Here is a 17,778-nt window from a genome sequence, read left to right as displayed (position 1 = left end):
ACAGTGCATTTTATTTTGAAGATTAACCCGGTGTTTTATTTTGTACACTACTTCCTGTCCCGCACGATCCACTCTGCTCTGTGCGGAATTGATGTGCCGTGCTCAATTGATGCGCCGTGCTCCGACGTCCGGCAAAAACAGAAGCTGACACATTGAATAATAGAATAATACAGCGTTTTTCTGAAATATTACCCATATTAGATGCTGTATATGTGGACGGCGACTAAACCATAACTCACAGGTTCAAGTTGCTCCACTGTCACGTCTCAGGGGCGCAGTAACTTGGCTCTTTCTCCTCTCACTTACTCACTCACTCGCCCTCTCTCTCTCTCTCTCTCTCTGGCGGAAGCGGCAGGCTCAAACAACCCGGTACTACAAGAAAACGTGGAGTTTTTGTACCGCTGTTTTTTTGTTTTTTGTTTTTTTTTTACATCCCTGAAAGGAATTTATTAATGTTGTTTAAAGAAAAAAAAACACACACACAGGCAGAGGGCACTTTTTAAGACGAGGCAAAAAAGGGCAGGGGCTCAAGCACCCATTGGGCCCTATGTGTGCACGTGCCTGAGTATCGACCATATACTGATACTATACTTTTTGGTATGGATCAGCCCACTTTTGTTTACATTTAAGAGGTTTAGCTTAGCGGTTAGCAGGGGCTTATTGTATCCTCCCACGATGTGTAGTGTAGCATGTTTAGCTATTCCTCATCCTCCAGTGATAATGGTACTTGTAAAAAACGTACTTTACTTGCCGCCATGGAGGGAAGAATTGCTGACATTAGCGAGGACGCTGCATTGCGTTGTGCATGCCTTCGTTTGCTTGTTGCTGTCAAGTTTTCGGGACACAGCGAGAATGTGTCACAAATATGCGTTATCACGATACACGGATAGTATTAAATGCTCTATTGTTGACCAAATGTATATGATTTTTCTATCGCATATCGTCTCTATTGCGCATCCTGTGAGTCCAAAGACAACAAAGACTCAGCAGAGACGAGGACGGACAAAGAGTGCCAGATGAAGCATGATTATCTCCTGCTTTAGTCACGATTCCTCTTCACGTCTTCCTGTAAGTCCAGAATATTCTGCAGGTCTGATGGTTAGAGGACCCACTGATCTGGACACTGGACCTTGTAAGTCGTCCCTATTGGACACGACCTTCATCTAAACCAGGGGTCGGCAACCCAAAATGTTGAAAGAGCCATATTGGACCAAAAATACAAAAACAAATCTGTCTGGAGCCGCAAAAAATTAAAAGCCATATTACATGTGTCTTGAGATATAAATTTAATTAAGAGGACTTAAAGGAAACTAAATGAGCTCAAATATAGCTACAAATGAGGCATAATGATGCAATATCATTGTACATATCGCTAGCCTAAATAGCATGTTAGCATCGATTAGCTTGCAGTCATGCAGTGACCAAATATGTCTGATTAGCACTCCACACAAGTCAATAACATCAACAAAACTCACCTTTGTGCACTCATGCACAACGTTAAAGGTGTGGTGGACAAAATGAGACAGAAAAAGAAGTGGCATAAAACACGTCCTAGAAAGTCGGAGAAAGTTATACATGTAAACAAACTATACGGTGAGTTCAAGGACCGCCAAAATTAGTGGGACAAAACGGCGCTCGCCAAATACTCGAATCAGTGAAGCATGTTTAATACAAACAGTGTGATTTATAACAATTAGGGAGGTTTGTGTCATGTTTGTCCTCCTACAGAAACCATACTAAAACAAAAAAATAGATTTTTTTCCCCTCATCTTTTTCCATTCTTCATACATTTTTGAAAAATCTCCAGAGAGCCACTAGGGCGGCGCTAAAGAGCCGCAGGCGGCTCTAGAGCCGCGGGTTGCCGACCCCTGATCTAAACACACTCAAGGTATCATAAGGTGCCCTACCTGGCCATGGCCTCCAGGTGCTCCTTCCTGCATGACCAAAACACAAACCTGTCAATCAAACATGACAAATGTCATGTGACAACATGTGCGCACGTGACTCGCCTGAAGCACGGAAGCGAAATGACGGTTTCATAAAACCTCCACGTGGCAATGAGGTCATCCCTGATTGGATTGGTGGAGTAGTAGCGCCACGCCGACTGCAACACAGACACACACAGCAGCATCATCAAGCGTCCAATCAGACTCGGTCAGTGAGCGGGTGGGCGGGGCCTCACTTGGATGAGTCCGGCAGCAGGGTGTCTGCGTTTCTCAAAGTGCTTCTGTCTGTGCTGCTCCTGGACCTTCAGAGCCAGACCTGAACCCAGAATGCCCTGCGGAGAAACACGTGGACATCACGCACTATTCACATTCTGAGGACGCCTGCTGGGACACGTACTGCAGGTAGCGCGAAGAACGACACACCGATCAGAGCGAAGGTCCCGGCTAAAAGTCTACCCGCCCAGGTCTTTGGTGTCTTGTCCCCGTAGCCGATGGTGGTCAGTGTGATCTGCAAGAGACAAACAGTCCTGAGACACTTTGACTAATGTCCCGCGTTGTCCTACATTGTCCTGCTGAGTCCTACATTGTCTTACTGAGTCCTACATTGTCTTACTGAGGTCTACATTGTCTTACTGAAGTCTACATTGTCTTACTGAGTCCTACATTGTCCTGCTGAGTCCTACATTGTCTTACTGAGTCCTACATTGTCTTACTGAGTCCTACATTGTCTTACTGAGTCCTACATTGTCCTACTGAGGTCTACATTGTCTTACTGAGTCCTACATTGTCTTACTGAGTCCTACATTGTCCTACTGAGTCCTACATTGTCTTACTGAGTCTTACATTGTCTTACTGAGTCCTGCATTGCCTTACTGAGTCCTACATTGTCTTACTGAGGTCTCCATTGTCTTACTGAGGTCTACATTGTCTTACTGAGGTCTACATTGTCTTACTGAGGTCTACATTGTCTTACTGAGTCTTACATTGTCTTACTGAGGTCTACATTGTCCTACTGAGTCCTACATTGTCTTACTGAGATCTACATTGTCCTACTGAGTCCTACATTGTCTTACTGAGGTCTCCATTGTCTTACTGAGGTCTACATTGTCTTACTGAGGTCTACATTGTCTTACTGAGGTCTACATTGTCTTACTGAGTCTTACATTGTCTTACTGAGGTCTACATTGTCCTACTGAGTCCTACATTGTCTTACTGAGATCTACATTGTCCTACTGAGTCCTACATTGTCTTACTGAGGTCTCCATTGTCTTACTGAGGTCTACATTGTCTTACTGAGGTCTACATTGTCTTACTGAGGTCTACATTGTCTTACTGAGGTCTACATTGTCTTACTGAGTCTTACATTGTCTTACTGAGGTCTACATTGTCCTACTGAGTCCTACATTGTCTTACTGAGATCTACATTGTCCTACTGAGGTCTACATTGTCTTACTGAGGTCTACATTGTCTTACTGATGTCTACATTGTCTTAGTGAGTCTTACATTGTCTTACTGAGGTCTACATTGACCTACTGATGTCTACATTGTCTTACTGAGGTCTACATTGTCTTACTGAGGTCTCCATTGTCTTACTGAGTCTTACATTGTCTTACTGAGGTCTACATTGTCTTACTGAGTCTTACATTGTCTTACTGAGGTCTACATTGTCCTACTGAGTCCTACATTGTCTTACTGAGATCTACATTGTCCTACTGATGTCTACATTGTCTTACTGAGGTCTACATTGTCTTACTGATGTCTACATTGTCTTAGTGAGTCTTACATTGTCTTACTGAGGTCTACATTGTCTTACTGAGGTCTACATTGTCTTAGTGAGTCTTACATTGTCTTACTGAGGTCTACATTGTCCTACTGACGTCTACATTGTCTTACTGAGATCTACATTGTCTTACTGAGGTCTACATTGTCTTACTGAGTCCTACATTGTCTTACTGAGGTCTACATTGTCTTACTGAGGTCTCCATTGTCTTAATGAGTCCTACATTGTCTTACTGAGTCCTACATTGTCTTAGTGAGTCTTACATTGTCTTACTGAGGTCTACATTGTCCTACTGATGTCTACATTGTCTTACTGAGGTCTACATTGTCCTACTGATGTCTACATTGTCTTACTGAGGTCTACATTGTCCTACTGATGTCTACATTGTCTTACTGAGGTCTACATTGTCTTACTGATGTCTACATTGTCCTACTGAGGTCTACATTGTCTTACTGATGTCTACATTGTCTTAGTGAGTCTTACATTGTTTTACTGAGGTCTACATTGTCCTACTGATGTCTACATTGTCTTAGTGAGTCTTACATTGTCTTACTGAGGTCTACATTGTCTTACTGATGTCTACATTGTCCTACTGAGGTCTACATTGTCTTACTGATGTCTACATTGTCTTAGTGAGTCTTACATTGTTTTACTGAGGTCTACATTGTCCTACTGATGTCTACATTGTCTTACGGAGGTTTACATTGTCCTACTGAGGTCTACATTGTCCTACTGAGGTCTACATTGTCCTACTGAGGTCTACATGGTCTTACTGATGTCTACATTGTCTTAGTGAATCTTACATTGTCTTACTGAGGTCTACATTGTCCTACTGAGTCCTACATTGTACTCCTAAGTTATTGTCCACATTGTTGAGCAGAGTCAATTCGATGGAGACAAAGATGCCCACAGCCAGTGACGTACCAGCCCCCACCACAGGGCGTCAGCATAGGTGTCAAAGTCCTGAGCGCTGGGCTGAGCAGTGGGGTCGTCTTGGTTGTCCACCGACACGTCGTCCTTCTCCACCAGGTAGACCAGGAAGGACGCCAGGATGAGCGACAGGAAGCCAATGTACCAGGCTGTGATCAGCTCCTACGTGTAAAAATACACTTTCACTTGACTGAACTAACCTGACGCACACAAGACAGTCACCATGGCAACAATGTTACAGTGTTAAGCCCCGCCCAGCACCACCCCCCCCTGTCTTACTTTACTGTGAGCGTAGATGGCAGAGCCCAGCAGCTTCCATGTTCCTCCTCGGCGGTCCATGCGCAGCATGCGCAAGATCTGCAGGAAGCGCAGGCTGCGCAGGGACGTGGCCAGCACGTTGCCTTGGTTACGCACCGCCACCACCGGCACCGACGCCATCAACACAAAGATGTCTGCCGGGGAACAGCATCCCCATCATAAACCCACCTCATCGGGACAAGACAGTTGGCCTTTGACCTTACCCAGCATGCACAGCGGCTTGCGGGCAAACTTGAGCCTCCCTCGCCATCCTTTGTAGCGACAGCAGCAGCCCGCCGCCCAGATGCGCAACGCAAACTCTGCCCCGAAGATGAAGATGGCAAAGGTTTCCTGGGAAACATCAAACATGTCAACATGTGTGTGTGTGTGTGTGTGTGTGTGTGTGTGCGCGCACAGCGGTGCAAACAGGTGGAGGGGATGGATTGTGTTTTGTCTTTGTCCCAGAATGCCTGCTAAAATGCCCTTTAGATGGCACGACTTAAGACTCTGCTAAATTTAACAGATTTTTTTCCCTTCAAGTATCATGTCTTTGTGTGTTCTTTACAGTCCACACTATTCTAGTGGATGTTGATCCTAACAACAAACTAACCTGACTAGTCTGTTAGTGTTTCATATACAAACCCCGTTTCCGTATGAGTTGGGAGATTGTGTTAGATGTAAATATAAACGGAATGCAATGATTTGCAAATCATTTTCAACCCATATTCAGTTGAATATGCTACAAAGACAACATATTTGATGTTCAAACTGATAAAAAAAATTGTTTTTTGCAAATAATCATTAACTTTAGAATTTGATGCCAGCAACACGTGACAAAGAAGTTGGGAAAGGTGGCAATAAATACTGGTAAAGTTGAGGAATGCTCATCAAACACTTATTTGGAACATCTCACAGGTGAACAGGCAAATTGGGAACAGGTGGGTGCCATGATTGAGTATAAAAGTAGATTCCATGAAATGCTCAGTCATTCACAAACAAGGATGGGGCGAGGGTCACCACTTTGTCAACAAATGCGTGAGCAAATTGTTGAACAGTTTAAGAAAAACCTTTCTCAACCAGCTATTGCAAGGAATTTAGGGATTTCACCATCTACGGTCCGTAATATCATCAAAGGGTTCAGAGAATCTGGAGAAATCACTGCACGTAAGCAGCCAAGCCCGTGACCTTCGGTCCCTCAGGCTGTACTGCATCAACAAGCGACATCAGTGTGTAAAGGATATCACCACATGGGCTCAGGAACACTTCAGAAACCCACTGTCAGTAACTACAGTTGGTCGCTACATCTGTAAGTGCAAGTTAAAACTCTCCTATGCAAGGCGAAAAACGTTTATCAACAACACCCAGAAACGGCGTCGGCTTCGCTGGGCCTGAGCTCATCTAAGATGGACTGATACAAAGTGGAAAAGTGTTCTGTGGTCTGACGAGTCCACATTTCAAATTGTTTTTGGAAACTGTGGACGTCGTGACCAAAGAGGAAAAGAACCATCCGGATTGTTATAGGCGCAACGTTGAAAAGCCAGCATCTGTGATGGTATGGGGGTGTATTAGTGCCCAAGACATGGGTAACTTACACATCTGTGAAGGCGCCATTAATGCTGAAAGGTACATACAGGTTTTAGAGCAACATATGTTGCCATCCAAGCAACGTTACCATGGACGCCCCTGCTTATTTCAGCAAGACAATGCCAAGCCACGTGTTACATCAACGTGGCTTCATAGTAAAAGAGTGCGGGTACTAGACTGGCCTGCCTGTAGTCCAGACCTGTCTCCCATTGAAAATGTGTGCCGCATTATGAAGCCTAAAATACCACAACGGAGACCCCCGGACTGTTGAACAACTTAAGCTGTACATAAAACAAGAATGGGAAAGAATTCCACTTGAGAAGCTTAAAAAATGTGTCTCCTCAGTTCCCAAACGTTTACTGAGTGTTGTTAAAAGGAAAGGCCATGTAACACAGTGGTGAACACGCCCTTTCCCAACTACTTTGGCATGTGTTGCAGCCATGAAATTCAGAGTTAATTATTTTTTGCAAAAAAAAATAAAGTTTATGAGTTTGAACATCAAATATCTTGTCTTTGTAGGGCATTCAACAGAATATGGGTTGAAAAGGATTTACAAATCATTGTATTCTGTTTATATTTACATCTAACACAATTTCCCAACTCATATGGAAACGGGGTTTGTATAAGGTGCTATTCAAACAACATAAAAACATCCATCCATCCATCCATTTTCTACCGCTTGTCCCTTTTGGGGTCGCGGGGGGTGCTTGAGCCTATCTCAGCTGCATTCGGGCTCATTCACACTCACATTCACACACTAGGGCCAATTTAGTGTTGCCAATCAACCTATCCCCAGGTGCATGTCTTTGGCGGTGGGAGGAAGCCGGAGTACCCGGAGGGAACCCACGCAGTCACGGGGAGAACATGCAAACTCCACACAGAAAGATCCCGAGCCCGGGATTGAAACCAGGACTACTCAGGACCTTCATGTTGTGAGGCACATGCACTAACCCCTCTTCCACCGTGCTGCCATGACTAACCCTAACATAAAAACATGTTTGTTTAAATGTAACTTAGATAATCAAATTCACTATGTAAAGCGCTTTGAGTCACTAGAGAAAAGCGCTATATAAATATAATTCACTTCACTCCACTTTAAAGTGCCCTCTTCAGCGGGCACGCGCTGTTCGTGACCTTTTTTTCCCACTTTGTCCCTAAAAGTCTGTGCACGTCACCGTTGTGTGCGTGCGTGCACGCTCACCAGGACCACCAGCCAATGAGCAGATGTCTTCTCGTGTTCTCGGAAGGTGGTCAGCACTGCCAGAATCAAACAGCCCAGAACGATCAGGAACCTGCAAGACACCAAGACAACGTGAGGACAAGACGTGCAGGACAAAGACTTGCCCGCTAGAGGACGCCACAGATCTGCTCAACAACAACAACAAAGCAGGCCTTACAGCTGACTCAGCAAGTGACCCAGTAAGATATTGGGACGGTGGTCAGGGCCAGCAAGGCCTTCTCTGCTGCGTTAACATAAGTCATGATCATAAATTGATAAAAGTTAATTTTATTTTCAATTCACTTCCCATAAATATAGAAACAATTATTCATCATATTGTCTTCATGTCATATTAGGCAGTGTTGCTGTTGTTACATTAGAGCAGTGGTGTCCAAAGTGCGGCCCGGGGGCCATTTGCGGCTTGCAGCTGATTGTTTACCGGCCCGCCACACATTCTGGAAATGCTATTGCAAAAATGTAAAAAACATTTTAAAAAAAAGTGGAATGAGGTGAAATCTAACCAGAAAAAGTTGCAATGTTGACACAAAGCTGCCATGTAGGCTGTTTTTTTCTTTCTTTTGTCTATCTTCATTTTCATTTTATTTTATTTTATTTTTTTAAATTATTTTAAACAACATAAAAAAAGACACAAGATACACTTACCATTAGTGCATCAATCCAAGAAAACCCTCCCTCCCCCATTCACACTCATCCACACTCATTTACACAAAAGGGGCTGTCTCTTTCTGCTATTAAAAAAAAATAAATCTTCTGGTTCCTACAATATAGAATAATACAGTCTGCAAGGGATACAGTCTTTAGAGCACACATGATTGTGTGTGGTGCTGGTCCATTAACATTTTCATTAATTACTATCTTTGATGTAATTGTTTTTATATTGCTTTACTTTCAAACAAAACAAACAAAGGACCTTAACTTCACCAGACCGGGTTGTCAATGAGAATCAGATTGTTCAAAAGGGTTCTGAAAACCAGGTCCAGTTCAGATACACAGATCACATCCAAGTCGAACTCAGCAACACACACCTTCATTTATGTACACTTAAAATAGGGAATGCAACAACAGATTGCATATCATATATAAACAAAATTACATTTTCAAAATAAGCCTTTGAGGACTTCCCATCTTTTTTTTTTCGTTTTCAACCATATAATTTTCTAAAGTTAAAAAATACTGAATAAATGTTTTAAAGAAAGAGATACTAACTACATTTTTCTTTTTTTTGCCATTGCTCAAAAAAAACAAACAAAAAAAATGTTATAATGGATTATTGACCTATTCAAGGCTCCAATTATTTCAAATATTTCACTTTAAAATGTTTTATGTGGAAAATATTGCAGAAAATATTGTGTGGTTGCCATACAAAAACATCAACGTTTTCTTTGACTAAAGAGCATAAAACAAACAAAATAATAGTTCAAACGTAAAATCGACAGATATATCTGAAGTTGACCTTGTAACTTAAGTGTTGAAAGTAAAAAAAACACTAATAAAAATGTACCACTTTATATGAGTGGGGCACCTTTTGGATCCCAAATGTGTTTAATGGGATTTTATTTATCTTTTCACTGTGATTACTCAAAAATAATAATGAATTAAAATCAATGGTGTCCTGCATTATTGATCTTTTTAAGGCTCTAATTACTTCACTTTAAACATTGCTTTCTGAATGTTTTGGGCAGTGGGGGAAATACTGCATATTTCAGTTTTATTATAAAAAAAAAAAGTTTTCTTTGACAGAAAAGGCATAAAACCTTTTTCTTTTCTTTTTTTTTTACTTTATATCAACCTGAAGTTGATATACTGAAGAGATTTACTGTAAGTGTTAAATAAATAAAAATAATAATAATTTGACTTGTTTTTAACATTTTAATGACTTAGACCCTTTGTGGTCCCCGGAAGCCCTAAAGGTAAAAAAAAAAAAAAAAAAAAAAAAAAAAAAATCCATATATTTTGTTATGGTTTGAAAATGAAAAATATCAAAATGGCCCCCGCATGCTTTAATTTTTCCGTGTGCGGCCCTCAGTGGAAATGTTTGGACACCCCTGCATTAGAGCTATTATCTAATCAAAATTCAGCAAGCTTTTTGCCAGAGGTGTATGAAATCTGCCTGTGGGCTTCTGAATCAACATCGTGGCAGTCTGTGCAGTGTATGAGAGCGAGGCACATACAGTTGATAGACAGTTGCGATAGCCAATCGCATCACAAGTTGTTGACAGTAGCCCATCTAGGCTGCTTCACGTTGAAACATTGATTGTGGCATTCACGTCTCCTGTGATTGGATACTCGCTTGAGAGTATCCAATCACAAGTTGTCAATTGCAAAACCAGGAAGTGCTGAGCACACACAAACGAGCCACACTTGGCTAGCAGGGAAATGTTTTTTTAACCCGCGATGGCCGAAGGAGAGCAAAACTTAAGACTTGATTGGGTTGCAGATAAATGTTTGCGTGGAAGGACATTTCAATAGAAGCTAGACCTCGTGAGATGAGGTCGGCCGCCCCCTGACCCCGTTTGTCTGCCACTTCAAATCAAACCACCCATGAGCGGTAATTACCTGTGTGAAGTCCCCCCCCCCCACACCTTGTCTAAATCTCACCAAACTTGTCCCAATCATTTGTGCAGCAAAATGTTTTGTTCGTGCCATTACGGTTTTTAAGTTATTCTAAAGTACATTTTGTAACTTGTGATGTCCCAATCCTACGTTTGTGCTGCAAACATTTTTAAGATTTTAAGTTATTCACATTTTACGATTTTATGTTATTAACTAGAGACTGCCGATATTATCGGCCGATAAATGCTTTAAAATGTAATATTAGAAATTATCGGTATCGGTTTCAAAAAGTACAATTCATGACTTTTTAAAACCCCGCTGTGTACACGGACGTAGGGAGAAGTACAGAGCACCAATAAACCTTAAAGGCACTGCCTTTGCGTGCCGGCCCAATGAAATAATATCTACTGCTTTTCACACACACAAGTGAATGCAACACATCCTTGGTCAACAGCCATACAGGTCACACTGAGAGTAGAGGAATAAACAACTTGAACACTGTTACAAATATGCGCCACACTGTGAACCCACACCAAACAAGAATGACAAACACATTTCGGGAGAACATCCGCACCGTAACACAACATAAACACAACAGAACAAATACCCAGAACCCCTTGCAGTACTAACTCTTCCAGGACGCTACAATATACACCCTCCGCTACCCCCAACCCCCCCCCCCCCCCTTCAACCCCGCCCACCTCAACCTCTTCATGCTCTCTCAAGGAGAGCATGTCCCAAATTCCAAGCTGCTGTTTTGATGCATGTTAAAAAAAATAATGCACTTTGTGACTTCAATAATAAATATGGCAGTGCCATGTTGGCATTTTTTTCCATAACTTGAGTTGATTTGTTTTGGAAAACCTTGTTACATTGTTTAATGCATCCAGTGGGCCATCACAACAAAATTAGGCATAATAATGTGTTCATTCCACGACTGTATATATCGGTATCGATTGATATCGGAATCGGTAATCAAGAGTTGGACAATATCGGAATATCGGATATCGGCAAAAAATACATTATTGGACATCTCTATTATTAACATGTTACTAATCAACTAGTACCACCGCCCCAAAAAACCCCAAATGGAACAAGTTCGGGGGAAATAAGGACAAGGTTGGAGGGTTGGTTATGCATAATAAATGCCTAAATACCATAAAAAAACATGAATTACCTAAAAACTATAATAGTTAGACCAAACATTTTTGCAGCACACACCAGCACAAACGTAGCACAAACAATTGAAACAAGTTTGGGGAGATTTAAATAAGGTGGACGGGCCAACTTTACGCAGATGTATCACAAAATATTAGTAACTTCAAAATTATAACAGTTAATGACGAAATATTTTTCGATGCACAAACAAGCACAAACAAATGGGGCACGTTTGGGGTGCTTTTGACAAGGTGGGGTCTAGTTATAATAATGAACACGTTAATTACACGTCGATAACATATAACCATAAAACAGTAATACATTAAAAATAGTATAGAATAGTCAGACCAAAAAAAACAACCAGCACAATTGTAGTACAAACGATTCCAATTGGTCATTAATAACTTAACTATAATAGTTAGACCAAAAAATTAATGGAACAAGTTGGGCGTGATTTGGACAAGGTGCAAATGAAAATTATGAGTTCAAATATTTTATTACTTTTTTTCACGTTTGATATGTTTATACAATTATTAAAATGTTGACAGTACTACATGGAATTATGTTTTAATCGCAGATGTGGGTGTATTGCTTTATAAATGTGCCGGAAAGTAGCCTGTTTTGTACACAGTTGACTCGAGGTGGTTGAATATGGCCACTAATTTGCAGGTGTGTTTCCGTGCAGTATTTCTCCAGCCGTGGTGGTGTGGCGACACAAATGATGGCGTTGTGAGAGGTATTTATTAAAGTGGGACTACATAGGACAGCACTGAGTGAAATGCACGGCCCTTTAGAGGGACACGACACAAACATCAAAAGTCAACCTGTCAATCATTTTGACATCCATAAAGACACAACGTGGACACAACTATTGGATGCAGGAAGTAAAGATAAGAAAATGAAAACTAAAAATAACAACAACAAATATAAAAGGATAGTAATTAATGGAAACATTTTGTGCTGTCCGTGTTTGTAAGGGTATGTTCTAATCGAGCGTCCTCACGTCCTTTCCAACCCCTAAAGACCTGAAAGTCGCAGGTGAGCAGGATGTTTGTCTTTGCTCAATGCAGCATCGATGCTCGTTAGCGTTCACACGCCATTCGATCGTGTTCTTGACCATGTCAGCATCAGAGGCGTGTCAATACACACACAAACACACACTTGAAGTCTTTAGTGTCCTCTGCCAAGTCGCCATCAATAGGGGTGTCAAAAATAATCGATTTTAGAATGAATCGCGATTCCTATTTGCAACGATTAGGGGTGGGAATTGAAAACCGGTCCTGAACGAGAACCGGATCCCAGTGTACTGCATCGATTCCTTGGAATAGCTTGCCATTTTGTCGAGCGATTCTCTTAAAGGCCTACTGAAATGTGATTTTCTTATTTAAACGGGGATAGCAGGTCCATTCTATGTGTCATACTTGATCATTTCGCGATATTGCCATATTTTTGCTGAAAGGATTTAGTAGAGAACATCGACGATAAAGTTTGCAACTTTTGGTCGCTGATAAAAAAGCCTTGCCTGTACCGGAAGTAGCGTGACGTCACAGGTTGTGGAGCTCCTCACATCTGCACATTGTTTACAATCATGACCACCAGCAGCGAGAGCGATTTGGACCGAGAAAGCGACGATTACCCCATTAATTTGAGCGAGGATGAAAGATTCGTGGATGAGGAAAGTGAGAGTGAAGGATTAGAGGGCAGTGGAAGCGATTCAGATAGGGAAGATGCTGTGAGAGGCGGGTGGGACCTGATATTCAGCTGGGAATGACTAAAACAGTAAATAAACACAAGACATATATATACTCTATTAGCCACAACACAACCAGGCTTATATTTAATATACCACAAATTAACGCATAACAAACACCTCCCCCCACCCGTCCATATAACCCGCCAATACAAATCAAACACCCGCACAACACACTCAATCCCACAGCCCAAGTACCGTTCACTTCCCCAAAGTTCATACAGCACATATATTTCCCCAAAGTCCCCAAAATTACGTACGTGACATGCACATAGCGGCACGCACGTACGGGCAAGCGATCAAATGTTTGGAAGCCGCAGCTCATGCGTACTCACGGTACCGCGTCTGCGTATCCAACTCAAAGTCCTCCTGGTAAGAGTCTCTGTTGTCCCAGTTCTCCACAGGCCAATGGTAAAGCTTAACTGTCATCTTTCGGGAATGTAAACAATGAAACACCGGCTACGCGTTTGTGTTGCTGCAACCGGCCGAAATACACCGCTTCCCACCTACAGCTTTCTTCTTTGCTGTCTCCATTGTTCATTAAACAAATTGCAAAAGATTCACCAACACAGATGTCCAGAATACTGTGGAATTTTGCGATGAAAACAGACGACTTAATAGCTGGCCACAATGCTGTCCCAAAATGTCCTCTACAATCCGTGACGCCACGCACAGGCGTCATCATACCGAGACGTTTTCAGCAGGATATTTCGCGGGAAATTTAAAATTGCACTTTAGTAAGCTAACCCGGCCATATTGGCATGTGTTGCAATGTTAAAATGTCATCATTGATATATAAACTATCAGACTGCGTGGTCGGTAGTAGTGGGTTTCAGTAGGCCTTTAATGTTTTTTCCGGGCGGGGATGACGTCATTAAGCATCAAGCGTAGTCACGTCAGATTCCAAAATGGCGATGGAACAAACACTAACATTTGACAAGAAAAGATTCCAATGGCGCTACTTGTAAAAATTATAAGGCTGCTAGTTCTTCAAGAGGACATACGAGCAATATGCTGAAACATTTGAACACACAGCATACAATAATTATAAATGAAAGTCACGTTTTTAACCGCTGTTATCTCATCCCAGCAGCTGTAACGCTAGCACAGCTACTAACTCGCCGCCTATCATGTTAGCACTATTATTTGTTCAATTGAAATGAATGCTTTCACATTTAGATGAGCATGACCGAAGACAGATTGACTGGCTCCGAGGCGGGCAGTATACTCGCTCTAATTCAAGTCTGCCGCTAGACGAACGTCACCAAGCAGCGACTAAGTTTGTGGTCAAAAGCTTGCATCTATTTGCTGCAGTCAACACACCTAATATTCCTTAAGTGAATGTTCAATTGTACTCAGAGAAAAGTTGCATGTTTTCATCCAACAACATTTTCACTAAGTCATTTCCATTATATAGGTGAAACTCAAAACATTTGAATATTGGTCACAGGTCCATACATGCCAGCAATTAACTTAAAATGATGATCTTGGTTTACACTTTTTGAAACCCCACATTTTCTAAGATTGTCAATTCAAGGTTTTTAGGAACTGTAAACCATAATCATCAAAATTATAATCCACCAATGATCCACAGAAATTACCATTCCACCAAATTAGTGTGTGTGTTCTTGTATTGCTACCCTTCTTGAGACATCAACAAGGAAGAGTACCTTCCATATGAGGACCGGTGAACAAGTTAGGACCGAAACCATGGTCTCAATACGGAAAACCATTGCATCTAATAGAGAGCCAAATACTAGAGTCTGTGAACATTGCTCCAAAGCAACGTTCCCTCTAAGGTGCGCGCCTGCGCAATTGCGCACCGCTCACGCGTCCTCAGCGCACAGCAAATTAATGCCGCGCAGGAAATCAAAAATCCCATCTGAACTTTAAACAAAATAAACACATTACAATTTATTCTGTATGGTTTTGCAATGCAACTCTATGAGTGACAGGTGACAACAAGAGTGGCCCCAATGAATAAAACAATCTTTGTCAACACAGTTCAATTATCGTCCGTCGAGACACTTTACGGACAGGAATTCCATCAAGCACTTTATTGAGCAAAACTGTTTGTAACCACACCAAAAACATGAGTAAAAAAACTTGTATCTATAAAAACTGGTAATTTTCTGCCATACAAACCAGGCTTAAACCAACGTTGTCATCCGTCGTTTCAACAGAAGCCGCTCGCTCGCTCACCTGCACCAACACACGCACTCATGGCACTTAGCCAGCGTTGCGTTTATGGCCACACAAAAAGTCGGACAACCCCAACGCCACACAATGTGTAAATGCCAGGTTGTAACACTGACTCCACAATCAGATGTGTGCTTATTTTACTGCCATTTATTAAGAATGTTAATCTAAGGATATTATTCATGAAATATTGTCACTAGATTTCATAAATGCTAATAAAAAGATGGATTTTACAGACAGAAAGTTACAAGAACTAAATGTAATCTCTGAAAGGGGTAACATTTCTTTTAAAGGCAGGACCCGCAGCCAGACATACAATACTACCACATAGGTCAGACCTGGACATTCTGCGGCCCGTGGGCCGCATCCGGCCCTTTGTGCGTCCCTGTCCGGCCCGCGTGAGGCCAATTATAAATTACAAAATACATTTTTAAAAGTATCTATGTCGAGTGTGCAATACAACGGTGCTGCTTTTGTTTTGAAAATCGTTATTTGTATTACTTCCGTGTGGACGTATGCGTGTGCGTGATTGTGAGTGAATGTGAACAGCTGCAATAACAAATTACAAAATAAAGTGGAAAAAACATCCGTCGTGCGCGCAATACAACTGTGCTGCTTTTATTTTGAAAAGTATTATTTATGGGCGTGTGTCCGTGTGTAACCTGCGAGTGAAGGTGCACATGCAGCGACAAGTGATGCACGGTTTACACCCGAGACGCTAAAAAGAGAAAAGTTGATGAAGAATGGCGTGTTTCCAACAAGACATGGACTGCCAAGCAACGTTCCCTCTAAGGTGCGTGCCTGCGCAATTGCGCACTGCTCAAGCGTCTGCTGCGCGCAGCAAATATATGCCGCGCACCAAATCAAATCCCATCTGAATTCTAAACAAAATAAACATATTTATCCTATGTAATTTTGCAATGCAACTTTGAGTGACAGTGACAACAAGCGGCCCTAACGGTGTTCGTCAACACCGTTCAATTGAACACCGTTCAATTATTGTAACGTCTATCGAGATGCTTCGAGGACAGGCATTATATCGATCACTTTATTGAGCAAAACTGTTTATATTCGGACATAACCACATCAAAAACATGAGTAAAACAATTCTATCTGGAAAAACTAGTCATTTTCTGCCGTACAAACCAGGCCAAAACCAACTTGTCATCTGTCACCAACACGCATAGCACTAAACCACTGGTGCGTTTATGGCCACACAAAAAGTCGGACAACTCAAACACCACACAAAGTTACACTATGACTCCTCAGTCATACGTGTGCTTATTTTACTGTCATTTATTATTAATGTTGATTTATTTATATTAGTCATGGAATGCTGTTACACACACTATGTTGAAGTATTACTATTATTATTAATTATTATTATTATTATTATTATTATTTATCTTACGGTATATATCAAAAATAATATTGAGCAAAATTTAATTGAAATATTGTCGATGCGGCCCCCGGTAAAAATTAATTGCCCACCCCTGACATAGGTCATGAAAAACATGTTTTTTTGTTCTTGTCATTGTAAGGGGGCAAAATCACTTATATCAGATTATTATTATTTTAATAAAACATTTAAATTGTTATGATGTCAGGTTTGGGACAGGTGTGACGCTGATGTGGCCACAGTGTGCACGTCTGATGTTGCTCACATGTGCTCCACTGAATGCTCAGGGAGTTTGTGCGTTTGCTCACACACATGAAAAATTAGAGGGAACATTGCTCCAGTCAGGTTTTTTTTGTTGATTTAATGTGCATACAAAAGTATGTTTGACAGGTGCAAAGGCAGCAGTATATGATAAAACAAGACGGCAGCTAAAGAAGGACTTCCCTATTCATCCCCGAAATACCCGCCAGGTGAACAGCTGATTTTACGACTTCCGGTGCTGACGTAAGACAACCCGCGTCCCATATGTGACCGTAGGATGAACAAATACACTATGGTACTAAGACTATAGTGGCCATTAACAGTTGGCTTCTACAGCTGGGTTGCCCAAAGTGCGGCACGGGGGCCATCTGTGGTCTGTGACTCGTTTGTCATCGGCCTTAAGCACATTACAAAAAACAAAAAATAGAGATATAATTTGCACCCCTGGTGGTGAAATCTATTAAAATTAGGGAGGTCCCAAAAAAGAAAGGACTTTTCAAATTGACTGTGTGTCGGTTTTAAAAGTGCTCCCCCTCTGGTCAACATATGAAATAACAAGTGTGTGTAAACATTTGAAGTGCTCCCCCTCTGGCCAACATATGCAATACATTTCACCTGTCAGCTTCCGGAAATGCGCGTCCTTTCTGATTTCAATGCGTTAAAAGACACAAAAAGTGCATT

The 17,778-nt window shown here is 41.6% G+C and overlaps 1 protein-coding gene across 1 annotated transcript in view; it reads right to left on the bottom strand.

The window, feature by feature from the left end:
* The window catches only part of kcnq3 (potassium voltage-gated channel, KQT-like subfamily, member 3), an 83,428-nt gene that overhangs the window by 15,878 nt on the left and 49,772 nt on the right, over positions 1 to 17,778 (bottom strand). Inside the window, exons 3-10 of the mRNA XM_062023029.1 lie at positions 7,739 to 7,829; positions 5,178 to 5,304; positions 4,936 to 5,108; positions 4,651 to 4,818; positions 2,344 to 2,454; positions 2,183 to 2,278; positions 2,006 to 2,104; positions 1,908 to 1,930 (exon numbers count right to left, since the gene is read on the bottom strand). Coding sequence (XP_061879013.1) covers positions 1,908 to 1,930; positions 2,006 to 2,104; positions 2,183 to 2,278; positions 2,344 to 2,454; positions 4,651 to 4,818; positions 4,936 to 5,108; positions 5,178 to 5,304; positions 7,739 to 7,829 — 888 coding nt within the window. The remainder of the gene's footprint in view (positions 1 to 1,907; positions 1,931 to 2,005; positions 2,105 to 2,182; positions 2,279 to 2,343; positions 2,455 to 4,650; positions 4,819 to 4,935; positions 5,109 to 5,177; positions 5,305 to 7,738; positions 7,830 to 17,778) is intronic.

This window comes from Entelurus aequoreus, linkage group LG16, assembly GCF_033978785.1.
Source record: "Entelurus aequoreus isolate RoL-2023_Sb linkage group LG16, RoL_Eaeq_v1.1, whole genome shotgun sequence".
Lineage (NCBI taxonomy): Eukaryota > Metazoa > Chordata > Actinopteri > Syngnathiformes > Syngnathidae > Entelurus > Entelurus aequoreus.
This window is presented reverse-complemented; position numbering and strand designations above follow the sequence as displayed.